We start from the raw sequence: 25,395 nt of genomic DNA on the forward strand, positions 1-25,395 counted from the left end.
AACATGCATGTGTACTTGCATATTGATTCTGTTTTTCGTTTGTTAAAGTCAAGCTGTTTTTTTAATTAGAATTGAATAACAATAGGCATCACATTTCTCTTTGACATGTTTCAGTGTAAACAACCCCCTTGTCAGCAGACACATTGCCACACCCGTGTCCCCCTTCCCCTCCCTCAGCCACAGCCTCCAATCAGATCTCCTCCCTGGGGGATGCTCCGACCTGCCGCCCATTAGAACAGCACAGATAATCACCCTGACTCTGCGCCTACTTTATTCATGTTTATATGCAGGGGGATTCTCAACACCCACCCCTTTAAAGAAGGGACTTTGTGAGGGTTTTAGCAACTGACATAATTTACTATTTATGAGCTTTTGACAATCAGACTCACTCCGGGGGAGAGCTAGGATCTCTGCTTTGTGACAATCTGCTCCCAAGCGAAAAAGGTGTATTATTTTATGGAAAGAAGATTCATTCGCCAGCACTTTGATCGCAGAAACTTCTATCAGGCCTTTGTGTGAAGCTAAAATCACATTTCTGAAAGCTCAGGTTGTTCTCTCTCGTTCTGTGACGGTATATTTCACAGAGCTCACTTTTTTTTGAGTAGCAAAAGAGTCAATTTGATCACAAGCTCTGTTTTGACAATTCAGTGGGAATCAGGTTTTTCATTAGTGCAGGCCTGCTGCTAGCCAGAGAGGGGGGATCCCTCAGGGCAGGCTTTGTGCCAACATGCCTATTGTGATGCTGAGCCCAGTGAAAGCAGAGGGATGCTAATGGCTACGGGCCTATCCATCTTGCTAGTCGGGTCTGACTGATGACAATACTGTAAGGTGATTAAACGAAGGGATCACAAGGGAAGGTCTACAATCTACAACGCAATCTAATCTCATGTTGACACTCATCTTGAATAATGGACTGAACACTGCAAATGAGTACATGTGTAGCTACATTCATGTTACCTTGATTAAAGACTGGTGAAGTGGTGTTGTTGTACTTCTATAAAACAGGACAAAAATAGTTATTTTACTGATTTATTTGTCTTTATTTTCCAGTACGGTGGATAACTATTCCCCTCAAAGAAAGGTGAGTGAAAATATCTCATGACACCTCTTTACGACACATTTAAGACTGAAATCATTGTATTAAAGAAAGCAGGCCGACCATTCATACTCGATAGGGCTATTGTTGTTCCAGTTCCTGCTTTACACATTGTTTTATAGTTCTAACTAAATGCCCGCAGTGTTCCCAGGCAATATGACTGCATGTCAACATCCACGGATTTCCTTTCTTTTTAGAGCAAAGCACTTTTCCACCAATCGAGCCTAAAAGAGAACAGGCTCCAGTCCAGAGGAACACAGAGGGAGAACAAGGAAGGTAAGTCGTAAAACACGGTGTTTCTTCACACATTCTTCCCAGCATACGTTGATTCCAAATCTGTCGAGACATTTAGACTGAACAGTAGAACAATAGATGCTTTCCAAGAAAGGGACAAGAAGTTTCTGAAATGAAATTCCTGACTGATGACTTGTGAGTTTCTTTTGTATTATCGTTGTAATTTGCTTATTTTAAATGCCAGGTTCACCCAAATAAAATAAAGAAACAGTCCCATTTTAATACAATCTAGCCATGCAGACAGTTTGACTTTATCTGCTGGAGAATTATCTTTCTTAGAGGTTTCTGCTTCTGGATAATCCAGACATCTCTTTAAAAACATTTTCATTTAAACTGCTTTCGACCAAAGAAATTGTCCCCACTGACCCTTTTCCTTCATCAAGATAAATCTATTGAGTATGCTTGGTCCATCCTAGTAATGCCAGCCCTCTCCAGTTGAGTGGTTACACTGGAGCAGTGGAGTCGGTGCTTTGCTAAAGGTCACCTTATCACCAAGAGGTTAGATCCTTCCCTTCCTGACGGCAGAGACTTAATTAATTGTAATTTCTTTCTTGCTGAAGGTGTCCTGCTAAACTGTTTAAAATATCTTTAAGATGTTTCTGCATTATAAGGAAGTCTTGTGTCTTTGTGTCATAATCTAGTTTCAAAATGTTATCATTTAGAAAACCTGATGCCATTTAGTATTACTGCAGCAGCATCTGATTATGAGTTCATGCCTAAATATATAATGAAACTGTGATGGAATATTGGTTGCTTTGAGATGGATTTTATGTGTAACTATTATGTTTCTGTTTCTTTTAGTGAACTGCCAGCCAGGAGTTTAGCCTTGTAAAGTGTTTACAGTCACACAATCAGAATCTCAGCTCACACAACATCTATAAACGCCTTAAATTTAAAACAAAATTGCTCATACATAACTGTAACCCCAAGAGGACATGCGTTACCAAAGAGGCCATGTGTAGCAAACATACTGTGAACAACACTACATTTAAAAAGGACCATTAGCCTGATTTAGTAATGCTGAGTCCAAATCAACACAAACGATTCCTCCTCTTTGATGAATGCAGTATGCTTTTAGGTTTTATAGCCTTTCTCAAATGTTCTCTCTGTTACAGTGCTGTGTCACGTGTATATCACCATGGACTCGTTCCTGAGTATGAGGGCCCACGGCGGGGTGGTGGCCCAGGAGCTGCTTCAGGCCGTGGCAGAGAGGATGGACGTCCCACTCGGGGAACTGGTGCTGGTGGCTGTCACTTACAATGGGGGTAAATACTATTCTAACCAACCAGCATGTTGCACAACACACACTTACTATGGCCATTACAATGCTTTATATACACTAACTTACACAACGGTGTCAATCTGATCAGGAAGGGAGAATTTGCATATGTCAACATTGTTTTCAATATTTATACACATAGTTTCCAGCAATAATTACCATCAGTGTACAATTCAGTACAAAATAGATACAATTCTAAAAATCCTTGTTATTACATATCTTATTGGAGTTGACTATAAGTAAATGTTTCTTAAAACAAATGTGTGGTATTACGAAAGATTTTCAAAATAATTCATGCTTGAGTTTTTATTCCTATATTGAATCTAGAGATGTGAGATTGTAGTTAATAGAGCTGGCATTGATGTCTTCCCTATGACAACAGTTAAAAGAAATAATCATTATAGTACAGTATCATAAGATCAGTTTCTGTTATCAGTGACTGAAGTGGCTCGCCCCCTCAGAGTGTATTCTGACACAGTGACTCTTATCTCTCGCCACTGCCGGACAGATTTTGAATGGTGTTCTGCTCTTTGTGATACGTCTGTCCCCTGCAGGGAGGCTCCTGCTGCAGCCTCAGGACAGAGTTTTCTCTGATTCACTACGGCCGGTGGGGAGGCTGCATGTGTGCAGGAAGGACCTGGGTGAAGTCCTGGTAAGAATGTCACTGCAATGTGATACTATTGTGATGGAAACCTCTGAAGCAATGGAGACGAAACTCAGAGGGACACAGGGAGAGCAAACACTGATGGTTTATTATGGAGTTACGGCCGGAGAATTTGACAAGACAGGTGCTGCCGCCACGAGGTGACGCAGCGGTTGCCAAACCAGAAAAGAAGGGCCTCTAGATGTCCCTGAACATAAGCTATCTCATTGCGGCTTGTTCTCGGTCATAAACTGGCAACAACAATTCCCAAGCCCAAGCTGCCCCTCCTTAAGAGAGATAGCAGCAATACTCAAGGCCGTAGAAGACCTATGCCATGGGAAAAGAGACAGTGAAAGGAGAAAACAATGAACTGTGTCAAAGGTTAAATACCTAAGCAAATGATTCCCCAAATACTATGACTTAGACATACTGTACAACATCTGTGGAGCTAATTCATACATCAGCTCAGAAGCAGCAAATGCCATAATGTGCAGAGGTTAGAAGCTTCAAGACTCCATTGCCTGATATTGTTGGATGTCCCCCCCCCCCCCCCCTCACCCCTCAGAACCCGTTCACTGACAACTCAGAGCTCCAACAGAGGACGGCACGCATGCTCAGTTTAAACACGTGGGACGTGGCGGTCGCTCTCACCAACTTTGACTGGACCATCTTTGCCTCAATACACGAGGTTTGTCCCACAACTTGAATACTCGTGCCTGAATTGCTGCCTTTTAACCCATAACGACCCACCGTGACACAGGTATCACATGACATTTAAATGTTCTGGAAAGTTCCTTATACAGCTTTAGCCTTTATTTTATCTCATGAAGTCCCTAAGTGACACACACTGAACAGTCTGGTGGGTCATGGGCCAGGTCATTTGATTTTGTGTTTCCATAATAACATGTCCAAGACTAACACATGTGACAGAACTAGCTACATTTCAAAAGCTTATTTTTTGTTGCTAAAGGTCAAATTCAATTCAATTAAAATGCTTACATAACATGTCCTTTATTACATTTAACCTGTTGTGGAAACATTTCTTGATAAAATTGATATGAAACAAAATGAGATAAATATCGCTGTGACACTGATGTCTCAACCGTGGCTTGCTCTGCCTCATGATGTTGTTCCTTTCCAGCAAGAACTGGTGTATTTCACCTTCAGTCGCCACAGCAGCAGCAGCAGCCACACGGTGGCGCTGGAGCTGCTGCTGCAGCGCTGCAATGAGGTCCAGCTGTGGGTGATGACCGAGGTGCTGCTGTGCCCAACGCTCTGCAAACGGGTCCAACTCATCAAGAAGTTCATCAAGATCGCTGCTCAGTAAGTAGCTGTTCTCACATCCTTCTGCAAGACTTATTGATTGTGAGTCACACACACTGTTGGCCATTTCCTTCTCGAAGCCTTGCATGGGGATGCTGCTCCCTCCTGTGGCAGATCAATGAACTGCATCGGCTTTGGTTGCTCTGCAGGACACTGAATTGTGTGTTCCATTGATCTTTTATAGCTGTAAAGCACAGAGGAACCTCAACTGTTTCTTCGCCATTATAATGGGCCTGACCACTGCAGCCGTTAGCCGCCTCAGTCAGACATGGGAGGTAAAGATGTGCCTTTTTTACTTCTTTTTTCATCTGTGCCAGCTTTTATGAGAAGAACCTCTGAACACAAATTGTTATTTTCTCTACAGAAGATGCCTGGCAAATTCAAAAAGCTGTTTACAGAACTGGAGACAGTTACAGTAAGTGTAATTTGTGGTACTCTGTGTGACACCACACTGTATATATCTATTTTGAAAGGAATAAACATTGCTATTTATTCACTGCACTAGGGAATACAACCCTGTGCTTCAGTGTGTATGAGGTAAAACAAACAGATGTTTTTTCATTTCAGAACAGCAGGTGTTTTAGATGATCATTAGTCACTTGTGCTGCCATAACTCAGATAACAAAGCATGCATGCACAGGCACACGCACTCCTCCCCAGAGGATTACACTCATTCGTTTTGAAAATGTCTTCAGGATCCCTCGCTGAACCATAAGGCCTACAGGGACTCCTTCAAGAAGATGAAGACTCCAAAGATCCCCTTCCCTCCTCTGCTACTGAAAGGTACGCTTATTATGCTGTCACATTATTACACACGCCTCTGAGAGGAGAGCTCTTTGAAGTATCTCCATCAGGCAGGTTTGACATGTAGAAACAAACAGACATTTCACATCAAATACCTGTTGATGAAAACTAACAAAAGACTTTTTTAGATATTACGTTCATTCACGAAGGCAACAAGACGTTTCATGATAACCTGGTTAATTTTGAAAAGCTGGTGAGTTCACAAACCCTTCATAGCACTTCATGTTCCTGCAAAGAAAACATCAGGCAGTGCTGAATTTGTAATGTCTAACGGAGCGGTGTTTATCTTATTTCCAGCACATGATCGCAGAGACAGTGCGACTCATCCGGCAGTGTCAGAAAGATCCCATGGGTCAGTATTCTCATTCCTCATTTTAGGGTGTGAAATCTAACAATATTTTTGACGTTTACTTTGTAACTATTACAAATCTATGTTGTAGTTTCATTCTTTTAAAGGCAAATCTGTGGACTACATCTGTTAGCTTTAAAATAAACTGTCCTCATATAGTTCAAATCAAATAATACCATGATGTTCACAATCATCACATTTTGATTTAAATATCATTTGGGCAGTATTTATGATCCACAACATGTCATAAGGGGAAATAAAAGTTGCTTCCAATGGCCCTTTCACAGAATTTGATGCAATTTGTTCCCAGGCCATCAATACTATGACATCATTATTTTTAAATGCTGCCCTGGCTTGGAGCTAAACCATTTCCTGTCCCTCCAGGTAACGGCATCACCCAGAAGAGCAGCACAGAAGTGCGAGCGTACATCGACGACCTGCATATCATCGACAATCAGCAGACTCTGTTTGAACTGTCTCACAGGCTGGAGCCCCGTGCTTAGAGAGCAGCTCTCACTGCACCCCCCCACTGTGTCAGCCACACTGTCGGATTGCCAAGGAACGATTTATCGCTGTCTCATCTATCTCTCAGGACTCAGTCAGTAATCAGAGGCCGCTCAGTCAGGAGAGTGACACCACAGATGGGACTAAGCAGAAACAGAAGCATATTAGGTTAAATGCACACGTGTTTGCATAGATCCATAACAGTGTCAGTGATTCAAAACGCCTGAAAGCAGGTCCAGCTGCACAGCCAGCAGATCTACTTCAACCAAACTGCCTGGAAGACATCTGTAGGTCTTGATCCATGTATCGAAACCAAACCTGCGGCTATTACTTTAGTTCTTACAGGCACAAGTTGGCTGAGCTGTTCTCAGAATGATACAACAGCTCCCCCTAGTGGAGAAGCAGCAGGCTGCAATAACAGCACGTTTGAAGATGGAAGTGCTTCCCAACTGCTAAAAAAACACAGAACATGAAGGTGCTAACAAAGGGTATTAAGTTTGACTTAAAGGTCCACTTAGTAGCCTTTTAACCACACAAATCACATCGGAAGTGATTGAGATGCAGGTTCACTCATGACACTGGACATCTTTTTGTATTTTTCACCATTTAAAGATCTGGCAGCGACAATTTGTTTTATCCGAGACAAACCAAAGAGTATCTCAGTCCAATATTGTACACACACAGGATCCAGATGTTCTCTTTGCCAGATGCAGGACATGCATCAGTAATGAATCAGTACACTGTATGCACAACAAGCTGAATCAAGAGGACAGATTTAGGGAAAATGATTGTTAAATATTTAACATTTTCATATATTATTTTCATTATGTATTTTTACAGAATTCCCTTAACATATATTTTTTATCGTTGAATCAGAGTGTATGAGATGGGGCAACTCAGATGGTTTTAGAACATTGAATTAGATAAGAATACAAAATGTATTCCTCTGATGTGGGAAAAGCTTTGTGTCCTGTCTGTGAGACATAATCACGTACAGTATGTTATTGCTAAATACCATTAAAAACGCCTGTTTAAAGTGATGCTAATTGCATAAGGCTCTCCATCTAGATGAGCTGTGGACAATCAGTTATAAATGAAGCAGCAGACTCATACTGACACGTGTCTGTATTGGTCTTTAAAGTTCAGGTTAAAACACAACATAGTGCACATTGCAACCCACACAGTGTTTGATTTGTTGAGGTGTTGAGATATCCGCTTTAGCTGTATGGTACAAAGAGATTAGCATTTGAAAAGCTCAGCAACAATCTTTAAGAAACATTAAACCCACAATACAAAGTTTTCTGTTTTCAAATGCTACAGAGCTGCAGCTTACAATATCTCATTTATCCTCAGTAGATGTAAGGTTGGAAATTGTAAGGTATAAATACGTTTCCTTGTGTTTCTGGGTTTAACTGTCAGTGAAGTAAAGAGCAATAGAGTGGTGCAGGGATGACGTATTTATCCGGAAATAAGCTGCGCATGGGTTCCCTTGACAAAAAAGCAATGGGATTTCTCCATAGGATTTTGGCCAACCCGGTCTCACAGTCTGCGTACAAATGACACGATTTTGCAAAGGCGTGCAATAAGTCAAATTGTGCGTGCATATGATACGCTGATATTGCACCTCAAACATTACAACAAAGAGCTCTGTGGCTTCAGGCTTGATCGCCGTTCCAATGACAGTTTTAATGTTTGTGGTGCAATAAACGACACAGCAGCTTATTGGGTTATGGTTAGGGTTAAATAAATGGCAAAGATATGTAGAAAAAAAAACGTATTTAAGGTACGTTCATAACAAAAGTAACGTGGGAGAAAATTGTAGAAAAAAAACGTATTTGATATACGTTCATAACAAACGTAACGTGGGAGTATCGTATGCACGCAAAATCGGACTTCTGCGTATCTATGGCACGCCTTTACAAAGTCGTGTCATTTGTACGCAGACTGAAGAGAGTGGGCTGGATTTTGGAAAATAGCTCGAAATAAGATCTGTGGAAAACGAACCTGTTAGATAAATGCACGTTGTATTCAGCCGGATAATCTCCACATGTCCACCCTACTTTTAGAATGTTCTAATCATAAATCTAATCGCCAGAAGCAAAATGCTAACGTTATGTTATAAACGAACTACAGCCGAGTACAGCAGGGTCGCATGACTTCAACGTCACGTCAACTTAAGATCGATATTCAAAAATACAGACTCAAAATTGTACAAGTTGAAGCTTTTGTTTTAACAGTTTGCAAGAGCGCAGGTAGGCTACTTGCTTTCAAGCAGACCAGAGCAAACAAATTTAGCGGGAGTGTTTGCGTGGTGTAATGATGACGTACAAGGTCCTCGACAACTTCCATAGTCCTATTCAGCCACATGTTAACAACCATCGTTTTTCAGACACGTAAACTCTTCAAAAATCACCAGTGGGGTCACTGGTAATGTCGGAGAACAAAACGTGATCCGTCTCTTAAATTTGTGTCAACCACAGACCTTATTTCCAGCTATTTTCCAAAATCCTATGGAGAAATCCCATTGATTCTGAGACGAGGGACCCGGAAGTGGTAAAATCATAGGGTAAAATCATGGTAAAATGCTGACTCACTTCCGGGTTTTAGGACTCGTCACTGCACCTTCTATTATATGGCTCTGCACCACTCTATAGCAAAACAAATACTACAGCACCTTCTGGACAAAAACAGTAGAAAATAGAAGCCATTTGCTTATGTACAGTGTGTAGTAAAACTACTGTAAATGTACAATGTGTAGTCATACTACTGTATACTCCTGTACAATGTGTAGTAAGACTACAGTATACACTTGTACAATGTGTAGTTTTAGAAGATACTGTACGCTATTTATTCTCTAGATCGGTCACCTGAAAATTCTCTTTCGTCCTGAAGTTAGGCCGTTTTAATTAGGCGTTGTGAAGTGTAGATGGCATTTTTTTTATCTTGAAATAGTATTTTAATTGTTGGATTTTAAAGCCCACAGTTAAAATGGAGACACAATTGGTTTAGCAGTCTATCTTACTTTGAATTTAATTTGTATCATTAGTTTGATTTTATTTTTACTGTATATATGTTGCAATTCTGGATACAGATATTTATTTATTTCAGAATTATTTATTTGTTCTATAGATATGACTTCAACTTCTTTGGTTTGATTTTGTGTTTTTTGTACGCACCGTTAGGCTGGTCTGCGTGATATGGTAAGCCATGGAGGGACCACCATTGTGAACTGTGCAGGCAATAAAATATTTTTACTCATCATGACTGGTTATTTTGAAAGATATATATCGACATGAATAAGGTGGTGACACTCAAACAGGCACAAAGCACTTTCTAACTCTTACTCTAGCAATGCTCTGATTAATACATACATAACATGTAAAAAGTAAATGTCAGAAGTAAATCATAGCAAGGTCATGATAATCTAGGAAACCACAAACAGCTGATTTTGTGATAACCCCATGAAAAGAAGGGTCATTATGTGCACAGATACACTGGCAGAAAGCGTTCATAAATACATAGGCCTAGTTGTTATTGCTATGTGTTTCAAGCGTGCCACAGATTATATTCAAATATGTCCTTCTCTTCAACGGTTCCTATCTTTTATTCTTTATTAAACCTTAAATGAGTTCACCTGCACTCCACCTGAGTCTTCACTGCCTCTACTCTACACTTTGTGCACATCTAAGCACCATTCAAATATAACTTAAATATCTTTAAAAATATATACATTGGATATATAACACGGAACAATATAATACATAATAGTGTGCTGAATGAATGAATTAAGTTACAACAAACCCATCACTCATACTCAGAAGTGGAAGAAATACTACCTTGTAGTAAAAGTACCAGAGGGTAGGAATTGTTACAAGTAAAAGTCCTGCGATCAAAATATTACTGAAGTACAAAAGTATTAGCATCAAAATGAACTCAAAGTACCAAAAGTAAAAGTACTCATTATGCAGATTCGCCCATTTTCAGAATAATATGTTATGTTTTGATTATAATTATTGATGCAATAAAGTGTTATCAAAGCTGGTAAAGGTGCAGCTAGTTTTAATGACTTTGTATACTGCAGGGTAGATTGTGAATGTACTCCAGGTGGAACTACAGTCTGATTTAAGGGTTGATACATTTCACATCATTAATCCAAATCTGTAACGGTATTAATCAAATGTACTGGAGCAAAAGTACACGATTTATGTCTGAATTGTAATGGGGTAAAAGTAGAAAGGAGCATAACATGGAAATACTCAAATAAAGTACAAGTATCTCAAAATTGTGCTTGAGTAAATGTACTTAGTTACTTCCTACCTCTTCTCATACTTTAGTGAAAGTGGAAAACATGATAGTTGATCAAAAGGGGCCCATAGCTCATCTTTACCATGGGGCCCCCTAGTGGGTTAATCATGCTCTGACCATTTAAAATATTAAGTGGGGACCACACTGTTTATAACAACCACATATTTTGGTCATATTTGTAACTTTTTCATTATGTGGGTAAACATTTCCTGTACTGTCATTAAATAAGTTTCTCCATATAATTAGTGATTTTTAAATACTTCAAATGTTGGATCTTGGGTCATTTATTTTGGGTAATAAAACGGTGCAAGGCGGAGGTGCGACCCCGATGCCCTCGCTGCCTTTAACCAGGTGTCCTACTTGGCCTTTAACAAGACTATCTGTGGCTCGACCCCCGCTATGCCGGGGGCCCGCACCCTGCCATTTCCTCCCAAACACTGCCAGCACTGTATCATTTCCCTGTCACCAAATGACTGGCTAGCTGCTGTGGCGTGCTAATGAGAGGAAGAGAGGGCAGATGAAGAGAAACTACAGGAAGACTGGTTCTTCATTTCCCCCCCCCGAGCGATACAATGCACAGGATCCATCCTCCATCCTCCACTGACTGTCTGCAGCCACAGAGAAATTAAGAGCGCCACAGCCGTTATTAGCGCTGGAGAAAGTCTCATTTGAGAAGATAAGGGTGCTGATTTCTATCCAAAAAGAAACAAAAAAAACGAATGGCTGTAATTTGTACATCATATGTCACATGTTTATCTTAGTAGATAAATATTGCACCTGCCCAGTGTCTTCCTGAGCACATTTCCGCTAATATCATGGAGTCTCTGACATAGTGTTTACAAATGGTAGGAATAATGAATGTTGCAAAATGGAGTCGAAATGCTTGTTTTGTATAAATAAATGTAACATTATTGAATGTGTAGTTACACTGAATCTACTTTTTATGGTCGCACAAAATTCTCCCTCCTTCCAAATGTGTTTTTTCTCACTGTGTCCTATATGATCTTAACCTTGACCCTGGATCTCCCACAATATTTTACCATATCTCTGACATACACAGGACTTAAGACCATATGAATAATGCACATCTCCTTCAGTACGCATGCATAATCACGGTTAAACTTTAATCTTCTCCGTTTTCAATTACCCTCAATTAAATCAGTTTAAAAGAGATAACATTTGAGATAAGTCTTTCTTTAAACTCAGTTAAAGATTTGATTTGGTTCCTATTTGGTTGATTAGATGCTAACAGAGAGTGCAGACAGATAAAGGATGGGTAATCTAATGTGTGGCTTTCTCATAGAAAGCTATCAGTGTCTTTGAATAGGTTCCTCCAACAGGCCCGGCTGAATGAATTACACTCGTCTGTTAGTATTCTGCCTCTGCCGTACAAAAGGTCAATGTCAAATGCACCTCATTTAAAAGTCAATAGCGACTATGCACATCATCTCCTGGGAATTCTGTCCGGGAACCCTCCAGACGGTATTGTGTATCATTCAGTTAGTAGAGGGCAGCCAGAGAGCTTTTTTAATCTTGACCTTCCAATAAAATATGCTCCCTATCCCGAATTACATGGTCTCAAATGGAGACATAAGCTCCCAACAAATCATGTGCAGACCGAGCCCCCTCAGGGGAGAGGTCCCACACAACAGGTTCACCACCGGCTCAACACGCATCGCCCTCTTTATTTCCACTATCTCACCATCTCTAACACACACGCTTTCATACACTACAATGTCAGGATTGTGTCATATAAACCAAATTGGATACAAGCAATATTAAAGCATGATTAAAAGTGTCTATTGCAGGAGTCATTATTAAATAAAACATTAACACAATTCGGTCGCAATGGAGAAAAGCTTAAAGGTCAACTATTTATTATTATTAATTATTTACTTTTTCATGTCTTTTATACATAAACATGTGTCCCCTCTGTGTAAAGAGATTCTGAAAGTTTCAGGAAAAAATATTCTCTCTCTTTTTGTCCTGATCCATTTATACAAAAACCTGTCTGAAAATGAGCTGATCAGATTTTGGCCACTTTATGATGTCATAAGGATGTTTTGGCTTGTGTAACCATTAGCCAATCACCAACCAAGGTAACCCCCGCCCACCTTATCACCTGGATCTCCTCCTAGAGCACCATTGTGTTCTTTTTAACCAAATATCTCTCAGAGGGGCGTGGGGAGGGGCTCGTTATTTTCATCTGAAGTAGCAGACAGAGAATCAGCACTTTTAGAACAGGGCTGAAACAGAGAGGATTATGGGATTCTGCAATGTATGATATGTTTGGTATTTGGAGCCAAACACTTCAGAGACATGTTTGTATATATCTAAGACCTATAATAAATGGATGAAAAACAGCATAATAGGGGACATCTTTCAAACTGTTTGCATAATACTGTCAGTACGTATTCTAGTACCAAGCCCCCGCTTCACTTTAGTCTCACACGGACAGCAGCAGTGCCACCCCCGCTACGATCCACCTGGCAGGGGGCTGTTTGGTGCGTAGGTGGAGGGTCCAGACGTACGTGGCCCCCCGCTGCTTGGTGCGGTACACGGGACACTCGTAGGTGTTCCTCAGCTCCTGCTCCTCCGCAGGCACCGCTCTGACATACAGCACCGGCATGGCGGGGGTCAGATCCCTCAGAACCGCCTCGGAGATGATTCCACACTGAGTGTCCCAACGCGCTCCTACGATACACAGGATGAATGTACATTATTTAATTTCATATTCTGTTCTTATCCATATTCTATTTACATGTATCTAGACTTCTTGCACCATTTTTTATTTTATTATATATGTTGCATTGTTGGAGGAGCTCAGGTCAGAAGAATTTCATTGCCAGTTTCACACTGTAGCGTCTGTGCATTTGACAATAAAACCTTTGAATCTTTTGAATGAAGAGGAGACGCAATATGTTGCACAATATTATCAAATGTCCATGTAACAAATATATAATATCCTATTAACAGCAGGATGGATAGAATAAGGGTTGTCCATAGTGATCATGATATTTATAATTTATATGTTAAATATTGATACCATGTTTATAATACACATATGATAATAACATGTTAATAATGTAGGGCATTTCTCACTATTTACATTGCTTTTTGATCTCACTCTGTCCCCCCCCCCCCCCCCCCCACATGGAGGAGTGATTAAATGTACCGAAAAAGAGGCAAAACTCACTAGAAACACAGTTGAAGATGAATAACTGACATTATTGTTCATGTTCTTGTTGGGATTATACTGTTATCTACTGTATATGAAAATCTGATATTATGACAGCTCTACTTTTTGAGGTATGATTTGTTCTTATTTCTGACCTTCCATGAAGAGTCCGTGAACGTAGGCCCCCTCCCGTGGGGGGTGTCCAAAGTCGTCTTTCGTCTTCTTCGTCACATCCACAGTCAAAGTCATCTTGTCCAGGGGCCACTGATTCTTCCGAGCAATGCTCTGTAGCACAGCTGGGAAGAACATTGTCTTCATGTTAATATCTCTGCTGCCTCTGAGTAACATGTCACCTAAATCATGTGTGCTGTTTGATTAGAGATTGTGATCTCACCGGTGAGGAAAGACTGAGGGTTGAAGAGACCGGAGAGCCAAACGACGGCAGGAAGAACCAAGTCCTGAGTCCAGCTGTCCAGCTCTCGACAGCTACACATCACATCATTAAACCTGTGAAGAATAGAAATTAAACAACATGGAATAAAACAGCTTGAAGTCTTTATAATGTGTCTGCAAGCGTCGTCCTAATATCAGGTTTGAAGACCATTTTTTCAATGCTTTGACATATTTTTTGCTAAAATAAATGATAATAATGATACCTCAGCCACTGCACTCCACTGCACATATTTTATATTTTATTTCATTCTATTCCAATGTAAATACTGCTTTATTAAATTTTTATTTTACTCCTATATATATATATATTTTTAAATATTATTATAGGGTTTTTACAATAATTCTCTATCTGTTTTTTTAATAGATTTTTTTACTTTTATGTATACACCACGACACCAAGTCAAATTCCTCGTACGTGTCATCCTACCTGGTAATAAACCCGTTTCTGATTCTGATATTCATGTTGATTAAAAAAATACAGTATTATGAGAAATGAGCAGTTACCATTGTGCCAGTGTTTTAGTGGAGGGGTAAGCCAGCCTGGCCCAGGACTCTGGAACGCAGTCGTTGAACAGAGCTGTCTGCAGAGTCTCCATGCTGGAGGAGATGGTGAGTTCTCCCTGTGGACAAAGTAATCCTCATTATTGCTTCAGGATCTGATACAAAAATGCATTTCTTTATTATACGTCACAGTAGACTGCACCTTGAGACCAAGATCCAGCTCATGAAGGGACTTCCTTATTTCTGCTAGCAGGAGATTCATGCGTTCACACTCCTGGAAGCACACTGAAATGTAGGGGCTTCTCTTTGTGGTCTTTGTGATGATCTCTGCCATGTCATACTCCTCAGGAAGCTTCTCAAGGATTTCTTCAATGACAGACTTGACCTGACAAATATAATATACACAGATAGGTTATTTATGAAGGCAGGTTATTGTATTCTCAGGTGTTTTTATCGCTGCGCCTCCACACCTTCTCCTCATCGGTGCTCTGAGCAGACCCCTCCCCTCTGCAGGAGGCCTGGGGCTGCAGCTCCATTAGGGTCCTCAGGAGGTCGTCTGAGGTGACGCTGAGGCAGTCCAGCTCAGCGTTCGGATGGAGACCATACAGAGTGGGGTTCTCTGAGGGGAGGTGTTCGTCAATGTAACCGTGGTAACCACTGTAGTCCATGAAGGGAGGGGACAGGAACCCAGGGCAGAGAAAAAGCTCCCCTTCAAACTGTGAATGGAAGTTTGGAGAAGAAAAAGATGAAAACACTTTATTTAAAAACACAGCATAAACAGTGACAATGGCATTTCACTACAACTGGATTTATTACATTTGCAAGCAAAACAAAGCCTGAGTGTTTGGGAATACACTTTGACAGACAGCCACACAAAGAGCAAAACACATTGAATGACGTCAAATTGTCCAAATCACATTAAAAAAGCGTCTGTAAGTTAAACTGACTAACCATGAGAAAGAATCAAATCACTCCAATTGAAGCCAATCAACTTGACTTCTGCTAAAGAATAAAGACCTCATAATGTTTATAGTCCAGTGTCATGCAGCAGCTGGAATATCATGTTGGCACAGAGAGGTAGCTCCACTCAAGCGAGATTGAAAATAATCAGCAATGCCAAAGAAGTGCAAAAGTGCAGTTTAAGTTTACATCCCAAGAGGGCACCCTTTACCTTAACAACACCAAGACATTCAACACCGATTTGTAGAGTTTTACTTGTTGGCAGTCAAATTGGAAGTGACCAGACTTTACAAGGGGCTTTCGGACCTTGAAAACGTTACAACAAAACCAGGAGGAATGTACTTCTATTGCCTTAGTTTTGATAAAACAAAACCAAAAAAGTAAAATAATAAATTGCCCTTGCAGGCGACATGAACGCTGTCTTACCATTTTTGGATGCATGAACTCTTGCAGATAGGTCTTACACAGTCTTCTGTCCCAGCCATCGGTAATGTGTCCTCCATACATGATCTCCCCAAAAAGATAACACAAGTCCTCCCAAGGCACCTGCATGGACTACAATAAACATAGTCTGACTCGTATGGAAATGCAAACATACGATAAGCAGTATCATTTCAATAATTACAAGCGTATTATACAATAAAAGGCAATTCAAATTAAATAAAGACTATTACTTCAACTAACAATAATATTTTAGTATCATCTGAAAAAGGGTTATTAACGTATTCCCGATTGCTTCATTCCTCTTTTGGAACTTCAAACAGTAACTATATGATGTGTTCCCAAATGAGCTCTTTTAATAATGATAGCGCCAGGGGAAATGTAACAAAATGATGTTTCTTTACACACTCTGATCTAATGTATGACAGAAGAGTCTCTTCCTCAGAGGGAGATTATGATCCGTGAGGGTGAAGGAGGAAGAAAAGAACCTGTGATTCATAACAAATTACAAAAGCTGGAGGTTCACAATCATTTGTACCTGTATTGTTTTGCAAATTGCTTCCTTCATCAGCTCTAATTGCAGTGATCACTTATATAGCGTTGTGAACTGTCACATTGGCTGCATGTAATTACATTTAGGATAACGCTTCATTGCCCTCCTAATGAATTCTCTGTATACGCACATACAGGTTACTGTTTGGTTAACATAATGAAGGACATTCGTTTTTGGAGGGCAGAATACCTAGGAGACATAATTGGTTGTGACCGGAGTAATAGGAGTTCTAAGAGAAATGCATGAGGAGTGCTGAGGGGTGCAGCACCCCAAGAATGGATTTTGTGTCTTCATGAAATAAAGCTAAATTATAGGTTTGGTGCTCATAGTCATAAGAGGAAGAAATGTGTAAAAAGAGACTGAGCTTTTTTCACAGATAACACTGGAACACAAGATTTAGTAATTGGATGCACTGTGCTGTAATTCAACATCCCTGTCTGACAATAAGGCCACTGCAAACACCATAATCATTATACATTTACTTAAGAAAGTAGTTGTGAAAAGCAAATTAAAAGTTTTACCAAAGGATACATAAAAAGTGTTGAGTAATTATTAATAATAGGAGGTAAGAATACTTTAGTGTTGGCCTCTAAGTAGTTGTACAGGACGCTGGCGGAGATGGTGAGGTCTCCGGTGCTGAACGGGTAGTTCTGGTTCCACCCCTGGGGACCAAATTTACGACGCTCCGTAACACAAGCGTGGAAGAAGCAGAGGGAGAAGAACATGGAGTTGAACTCCTGCTCTCTGGAACACATATCCAGGGTGTCCTAAGAAGAGAGAGGAAGAAAAACAGATTGGAGTGAACTCAAATCCTCATTTCTTTTAATCGAATGTAATGCATTGCTTTGAACGTTTCCACACACTTGGTTGAAGTGGTTGAGGGCTGCATGCAAACTGGCATTCATGCCGGTGGGGGGCTCATTGGTGATCTTGATGGCGCTCTCCAGGATGCCTCTGGGGATCACGTGATGCTCGGGGCTCGATGCTGGTTCTCCGGTGATGAACACTCTGTAGTTCTGGTGGCTGTCCACCGCTGCGGTCTCCAGAAGAGCATCGAGAGAGGGCAGCCAGCGAGCCACCAGGTGCACATTCTGAAGAATTGGACATAATAGATCATATAAATGTATGTTTAGTTATGCTCGTGGTTCATTTGTGTAATAGTCATGGTCAAATTGTCCTGCCATGGTCTGAATTAGTGTGAAATTCGTAGAGGACTCACTTGGCCGCAGCCTTCTCCCTTTTACAGGAGGCATTTAAGGAGCTGATTTAGCCAATTATGGTTTTTATTGAACCAAATTGAGTTTATTTCCTTGCTCAGGGGATGAGATAATATCATTAGGTGCATTACAGGCTTGCTGGAAGAGCTCTGCAGTTAGCTAGTTGCTGGATAATGGATCCTACCTGCAGAATGACCCAGTGTCCCAGTTTAGAGGCGCTCCCCAGAGCCCTCTCAGCCACCTCCTCCTGCCCCTGGCCCAGGGAGACGTTGCGCAGAGTGCCCTGCTCGATGGAGAATCCCAGCTTCAATCCTGCGCACAAAGGGGATTTAGGACAATAATCCCTACCACGTGACAAGGATGTTTAAATAGCAAACAATGCAAACAGTACCTAGTTTTTCCACATCTTTGAGGGGATTCACTCCAGGTGAGAGGATGAAGAACACCGGAGTGGAGGAGCTGCTTTCCTCATACAGCTTGTCAAACTCCAGCCTGGCAGCGTCCACGTATTTTGCTCCCATGCTTTCCTCCACAAAGGACCTGCCAGGAAACCATTTAGGGGGATTTAGTGATAGACAACACCCATACATACAATTGTTCTTTGGTCATTTACATACCTCAGTGTATAGGTGATCCTATCAGGGCGAAGGGCTCTGAAGATAATAAGCTTCTGGAGGGAACTTTTATTCTTCCAGTCATGGGGAAGTCTTTCCTTTTCAGGACAACTGGACTCAACGATCTTCCTCCAACGCTTCGGGGAGCTCTCCATGTCTTTGTCCAGTCCGACGAAGCCCTCCATTGTAGAAATGGTCTATATCCAGATAACAGATTTTAAAGATCTCTCTAATCAGACTATAAGATAAGATAAGATGTACTTTATTGAACCCAAATTGGGACATTTTTGCCTTGCAGCATAAAAAAAAGGCATTGCACATAAGTAGAAATTAAAAGAGTAGAAATGAACAATTCTAAAATGTAAACATCTCAAAGAAGAAATAAAACAGCATTAAAAAGTAGAAAATATACAATGGTATGTAGTGATGAACTGATGGCTAGCAAGAATAGAAAATGTGACCATTAAGCTGGTGACATCACATATGAAAGCATGTTATTGGCATTGACTGTACCTTAATGGCTCCCCAGGGATGTGGAGAGAGGAAGGACACGGGACTAACTTTGCAGGCTTCCACATGGAAACGCAGTAGGAAGTCAAATTCCTGAGCATCAATCAGGCCCTGCTTGAGAGCCATCTGAGGGGAAGGAAGAGGAGCAGTTTGTAATGATCCATGTTGTATTGATTTCTTTTAAATCATTTCCACCGAAATTTTAAAAAAACTGCAAGAAAACTCTGGCAGGTGGGTGTTCCAACTCAAAGAGGCTGAGAGATGGCTTCTGTATGTGGAATAGCCACATGAAGGGCAGCCTTCAGAGCAGCACCATTTCTAAGATGATAACAGTTGGCGCAATGACAGATAATTGCATTATGCCATCAGAACCAACCCCCTGTCAGAACCCAGTGTCTGAACAGCAGCCGTGGAGCAAGGTGGGAGAGGTAATCAATAGCAGCGTATGGTCCGGCTGACTGCTTTTAATTGAAGTTAATGTGTGGGCAGAAAAGTACTTTGATTGATGGGAATGACAGGACGCCCCACCTTTGAGGCGGCCCTGAGTCCCTCACCTGGAAGGCAGTGTGTGACAAGAAGGTTAACTTGTCTCTCTCAAACAGGCCCTGGCTGGTGTACAGGAATACAGAATAGGTGATGGCCTCAGTCAGGGTGTGCACTCTGGTCCTCACATCCTCGTCCCAATCTGCACGCTCCATCGCTTTGTTAAACACCGAGTTAAAGGTCTGGAACACAACCAAAGAGATACAAGCATTTCATTCCACATAAGACTGTTAAACACCTGGACTTTTCAAAGAACATCCATAACATTCATCTGTTTGCAACTTACACATTATTTATCTAATATATCATATTCCAATTACTTGTATATAAACTCTCCTTGCACTATTTCTATTCATTTTATTTGTATTTATTTTATCTGTTGAATTGTGTTGCACTGTTGGAGGAACCTGTGACCTAAGATGTTCATTGTCATAACTACACTGTAGCTATGTACGTATGACCAATACAAGCCTTGAACCTTGTATTTAGACAGATTCTCACTAGGTAGGAGCTAAACATAAAGAAAAAGCTACATTTGTTGGCATAGAAGTATATATTTAAGCACATTTTACAGACAGGGCTATGCCTTAAATCTTAATCATCAAGAAAAATGAACACATTTAATGGAAACTTGGTCAGAAAGGACTGATCACTGTTTGAAAGCGCTTCAAAAACGTTGCGTCCCCTGAGAGGATTCAGGGGTGAAGGTTTCACCTTGAGAGAAAACTGGTACATGGGGTTAATCTTGCTGAGGTCATTGATGATGAAGAAGAGGAGAGAGGCTCTCTCAGCTGCTGGGCGGTAAAGTTCTCGAGCCTCGTTGATCTTTGTCTCGTTCTCTCTGGCCTCCACCACCTGTGTGTTCCAATTGCACAAAATGAGCTATTAGGCTCGCAGTCATGCTCCAAATCCCTCTCATTACACATGTTCCTAACTCACACCATTTGCGGCTAATGCAATAAAATGAGGAGCTTGCCGTTGTGTGACATTCAAAAACACTTGAGTGACAAAAAAAACAACAGAACATGCACTTGGCTACCGTTGCAAAACTTGGTGTAATAACCTCACCTTGTACTGAATGTGAGCGGCCGTGCTTTTAGCGTTCTCCAGTTGCTCCACCAGAGAAATATCACCGAGGAAATTACCGTGGGCTGCAGAGAGGCGACTCAACAGGTCGTCCTCCAACCTCTTCAGTTCAATCTTAAAGTGGTTCTGCTGGCTGGTCAGCTCCATCTTAGGAACCGTACACAAAACAATTCAGACTTTTCCATTTGCTATTATGAACTGATGTTTTCAATGTAATCATATCATCGATAAAAGTCCTAACCACAGGTTTAGCAGTCTATATAGTTCATCAAATACCAATGGATTTACCTTTAAGGCCTCTAGGTCGGGCCTCTCGCGGGACACCACCTGTCCCAGCAGCTGCTCCTCCAGGCCCACGGGAGTCACTGTGAAGTTGATGAGGGTGGTCTGGGCCTGCAGCTCAGGGGGGAAATGGGGATTGGCCAACTTGGTGTGGAGGATGAGTTGAAAGTTGCTGTTGTATTCACACTCCTTGCCGCCAATACGAATATACCTGGATAACAGAAGGATACACTTACAAAATATATATATCTGAAAGCCAATCAAAACGTAAGGAAAGGCTACGAGTGAAACATTCAATGATTAACAGAAAGTACATCTCATGATTTATTTTATGAATCTGTTGAAGTACTTTAAAACGTGGAAAATGCAACTTTACTTTATACTAATACAAATGTGGATCTACAGACTTAGCTTTTTTTTTGTCATATTCAAAATAAGCACCATATGAATTCATGCCTGACTTTTATTGCAGCATAAACAAGAAGTCCCAGAAGGAGGAAATCTAACAGCTACTGGTATGTTTACGACCAATCTCCATGACAATGAGCCAATTGATAAAAAGCTTCCGAAAAAGTTAGTCAATAGAATGACTAAAAACGACTAATCCAAAGGATAATAGTGATCTTTCATGTTTAGAGTTGTTGTTTACGGATCAAAGACCACTTTGCTGGAAACAGTTCTTTTTTCTCTTTACAGTAGCTAGAAAAAAATAGAACAGCAAAAACGGCAGCAGAGTTATATTTGCCTTGGTTTGTTGTGTATTCCCAGCAGTAGACTTTAAGAAAGGGAAACATTAATGCTGATGGGATCTAGTCTAGATGATTAGAAACATCACCAGTGCTTTCCTTTAAAAGACAGTGCCGGGGATTTCAATTGAGATTAAATGATAATGACTATGATGATTATGAACCAGTAGATTATTTGTACGGCGGCGGTGCAAACACTCCATTTTGTCTTGACTATCTTAGCCTATTGAACTCTCACTTTTCATGCATAACAACCTCAGCAGAGGAAAGAACTTCACTCCCGCTCCGAATGTCACTCACACGTGTAGACAAATACTCATGAAGAATTAAGAAAGATTATCACCACAGCGGCCAATATTTATCTCTTCCTGCATTTCAATTAAATTAGCGATGGCTTGACGAACTTGGTGGCTTCTCATTTTTCTCTAATTACCCCTTGGATGTCAGGCAAGGCCCCAATTTTACAACACAGGTTCCTCATGGCCTGGGTCTGGTTCAACTCTATATCTTCACAAGCCAGAATTAATGTACTATTGATAGAACCATTACTCCACCAAATTAAAGTCCTTGCTGATGGATTGGCTTGTAGTCTTCCGTCAGCCATGAAAGGAATAATTAGTATTCATTACTTCACACTCTACAACATTCCAATTATTAATGAACTTCAGCTGTGGATCCCCACCAGATCCATCATGGCTGCCCGCGCAGGTTGTATTAATCATCGACAGAAACAAGTGTGCGGGTCATCAACAGGGGAAAAACTTATAATCAGATTTACTATGATGAATTGTTACATCTGGACAGACAGGATTTCAGAAGAAGTTCAACGACCATGTGCCAAGAGATTCAATATTCATGGTCATGCATAGATCAGAGCAAGAAAGATGTAAACATTTTTGAGGTGAGAGTCAAAGCAGAATGTCAATATGTGGTACTTTCTATTTATGCTGCTGTTTGTCCCTTTAAGGACATTTGCTGGGTTTTGTGCGTTATAGGGTAATTGGTAACCGTACAAAGGTAATTACAGAGCAGCTATTTTGGTGGCACCGTGAAGTGGATAAAGTGGGTAGCAGTACTCATGTTTGAAAATCATGTTTGACAGCAGATAGATTTACCAAACAAGTGCTAGTATGGTTAGCATGTATAAAAGCTAAATCATTTAAGGATAGTAGCACTACTGATAATGTCTCGTTCATAATTAAATACAATACCCATATAAGACCTGACTACTTAAAATAATTCAAAATAATCCAGATGCATCTTAGTGGAGGTTAAATAGAATCAGTTATGTTCCTGTTTCTGAATAAATGCCGGCAAATCGACATTATGAATTGATTGAAGCTGAATTGAGTTTGCCATAATGATGGAGGACCCCTGCATTTAGTGTGTAGCAGGCCATCTTTTTGTAGGAGACAGGAGTCCTTATACATAACCATGACTGTCCTCAATTCAGCTTTTACACTGAGGCCCAGCTGTTTAATATTCATCACACCTAAAGAATATGAACACACAAATATACATCTATCACCCGTCTTGAGGGGCCAATCAATATGCTGGCCTCAGGGATTCAGAACACGCGCTGCAAATTCATTAATAATCTAAAGAGTGGGCAATAATAATGCGTTCAGTCATGTCTTACTGGTGTTTCAAAGCTCAGTGAGACTCAACCATCTGGCAAATCTGCTCCTATTGTCCAACACCACAGAGACATGGGGACGAGTTGTGGGCATATTGACTCGCGGATCAACAGGGATACAAATACTGCACATTGATTAAAACGTGTGTGCAACAGCCCCTTGGGTGGGGTAGATTAATGCATTATATACGTTTTTATTTTAATCCATGAAGTACAACAATGTCATTTTTCAGTACTAATCTAACAAAACAAAGCTTTTACTATTGATGAGCTGGATTAATGCTTTATATACGCCTTTGTTTTAATCCATAAAGTACAAAGTAAATGTAATGTTTTAGTACTGACCTTCCTCTCTTAATAGTGTTTCTCCCCAGCAGAGGCTCCAGGACTGGGTCTACCTTCTCCGGCAGATTCTCTAACAGAACTGTTACACCACAGGCAAGGGCTTGTTCAATCACATCTAGATACCTAGGGAGTAAGACAGGAAACGGAATAAAAGGGATGAAACAAAGATGGAAGGACATTCGTGTTTCTATGCTACCATATTTGAGCAGTCCATGTAGATTTTGTTAGACAGAGAGGGTTTAGCCTCTGTTAGAAAAATATCACTCGTCACCGGCTTGAGCTTCAATAATCAGGAACATGTATTTATCATCCTTGCCAGAGTGGAAGTAGTCACCACATACATAATTATTCCCAGAACAGTGTCCTTCACATGCTTTATATACAAGACGGGGTGTTATTCAGTCACAAGATGCATGTATACCGGTTCAAAGCAGTATACAATGTTTAGTTCAGATTAGCTAAGGCCCACGTAAGCAATAAACATGACAGTCATATACTTCCATAGAGGCTGAATCATCATGTTAATCGTTGTCACATAGCTATCAAATGCCTAAAACGTGTCCCGACGCTCTTCCAGGTTATCCTACATCCGGTTACGTACACAGCTACGTAGGGCCTTTGTTATCATGTGCTACTAATAAAATAAAACAGAAACAACAACAAACGTATATATTAAAAACGTGGAAAAACTGCAATTTTCTGGCGATATTAACTGCCATCAGATGACATCCTCTTCTCACCCCTTCTGTCCATGCTGCACCACCCTCAGCTCTGACCCTAGCCGGTTTCTGATCCACTTGACGCCCTGCTGCTGCGGGTCGATGATGAGCGGCCAACGCTCACTGGTGGTCAGGATGGAAGCGTTCTCGGTGGACATCCTATCGTTTGGCAGGCCCTGGTTATGCCAGGCAGCCACAGTGGCATCATCTGTAAGCATGAGGATTGGATCCAAGCCGTCTGTCAGGGGTACAGAGACCTGGAACAGAAAGCCAGCGATGATTTCACTCTAGTTGGAGCTTTGGCAGCAGTACAGATTCTGCTGTGGATGTTTATGGAGAGAAAGATTTGACTCTCCAAACACAAAGTCTGTTGAATAAGCGTTAGCCTTACTTTCTGAGAATGGAGGAAAGGGATCCATGCGTTGTTTAGAAGCTCCACGCGATACTGTCTTGTGAAGTAACCCATGTAAGAGACGAAGGCTGAAGTGATGAGGACATCGCCACACAGAGTTCTCTGTTGCTTTTCGTACTCAACAATTGCCTGGGACCAGCGCTCCTTCTCTGACTGGAAGACAGAGGAATCTGGGTTTAATATCATATCATCACAGAAAAAGGGACAATAAGACAAACTAGCCCATTTGGAGACAGAATGAACCGTAGAACTGGAGAAGAATCTCCACTGCAGGGAAATGTACTTCATTTATTGCACAGATTAAGAAGATGGAAGCAGTAAAGCATACAACAGTAATTCTCTTAAAATAGCTTTGGAAGTTTGGCTGTAGACCCGCTCTGCATCAATTTAGCATTCATTTAAACCTTCAATACTGTGACTGTGACAGTACTACAACAATAAATCATGCATGGCATTTTCTTACAAGGGGCTGTGGATCTAGAATATGTCACATAATACATTTTCAGACAGTTAAAAATCACTATAATTTTACTCTAATGCCTTATGGATTGCCTGTAATATCACTCAGTCTGGGGTGAGACATTGTTAATTTCCAACAGCTG

General features: G+C 40.9%; 2 protein-coding genes across 3 annotated transcripts in view; one reads left to right on the plus strand and one right to left on the minus strand.

Moving 5' to 3' along the window:
- Positions 1-9,550, plus strand: part of LOC117460457 (rap guanine nucleotide exchange factor 5-like) — a 25,276-nt gene extending 15,726 nt beyond the window's left edge. For both annotated transcript variants that reach the window (XM_034101868.2, XM_034101869.2), the window contains exons 7-18: positions 1,051-1,081; positions 1,294-1,372; positions 2,506-2,655; positions 3,224-3,321; positions 3,878-4,000; positions 4,454-4,635; positions 4,820-4,910; positions 5,000-5,050; positions 5,331-5,418; positions 5,568-5,632; positions 5,737-5,791; positions 6,173-9,550. In XM_034101868.2, the coding sequence (XP_033957759.1) occupies positions 1,051-1,081; positions 1,294-1,372; positions 2,506-2,655; positions 3,224-3,321; positions 3,878-4,000; positions 4,454-4,635; positions 4,820-4,910; positions 5,000-5,050; positions 5,331-5,418; positions 5,568-5,632; positions 5,737-5,791; positions 6,173-6,291 (1,132 nt within the window). In that variant the 3' untranslated portion in view covers positions 6,292-9,550. The remainder of the gene's footprint in view (positions 1-1,050; positions 1,082-1,293; positions 1,373-2,505; positions 2,656-3,223; positions 3,322-3,877; positions 4,001-4,453; positions 4,636-4,819; positions 4,911-4,999; positions 5,051-5,330; positions 5,419-5,567; positions 5,633-5,736; positions 5,792-6,172) is intronic.
- A 2,952-nt stretch (positions 9,551-12,502) lies between these two features.
- LOC117461382 (dynein axonemal heavy chain 11) overlaps positions 12,503-25,395 on the minus strand; it is a 40,079-nt gene continuing 27,186 nt past the window's right edge. The window contains 20 exon segments of the mRNA XM_034103210.2: positions 12,503-13,291; positions 13,931-14,071; positions 14,170-14,282; positions 14,733-14,848; positions 14,932-15,114; positions 15,200-15,445; positions 16,116-16,244; positions 17,259-17,450; positions 17,547-17,774; positions 18,085-18,212; positions 18,292-18,440; positions 18,518-18,711; positions 19,028-19,150; positions 19,579-19,749; positions 20,282-20,422; positions 20,636-20,800; positions 20,942-21,146; positions 23,663-23,785; positions 24,403-24,638; positions 24,773-24,946. Coding sequence (XP_033959101.2) covers positions 13,044-13,291; positions 13,931-14,071; positions 14,170-14,282; positions 14,733-14,848; positions 14,932-15,114; positions 15,200-15,445; positions 16,116-16,244; positions 17,259-17,450; positions 17,547-17,774; positions 18,085-18,212; positions 18,292-18,440; positions 18,518-18,711; positions 19,028-19,150; positions 19,579-19,749; positions 20,282-20,422; positions 20,636-20,800; positions 20,942-21,146; positions 23,663-23,785; positions 24,403-24,638; positions 24,773-24,946 — 3,405 coding nt within the window. The 3' untranslated portion in view covers positions 12,503-13,043.

Source organism: Pseudochaenichthys georgianus, chromosome 16, assembly GCF_902827115.2.
Source record: "Pseudochaenichthys georgianus chromosome 16, fPseGeo1.2, whole genome shotgun sequence".
Lineage (NCBI taxonomy): Eukaryota > Metazoa > Chordata > Actinopteri > Perciformes > Channichthyidae > Pseudochaenichthys > Pseudochaenichthys georgianus.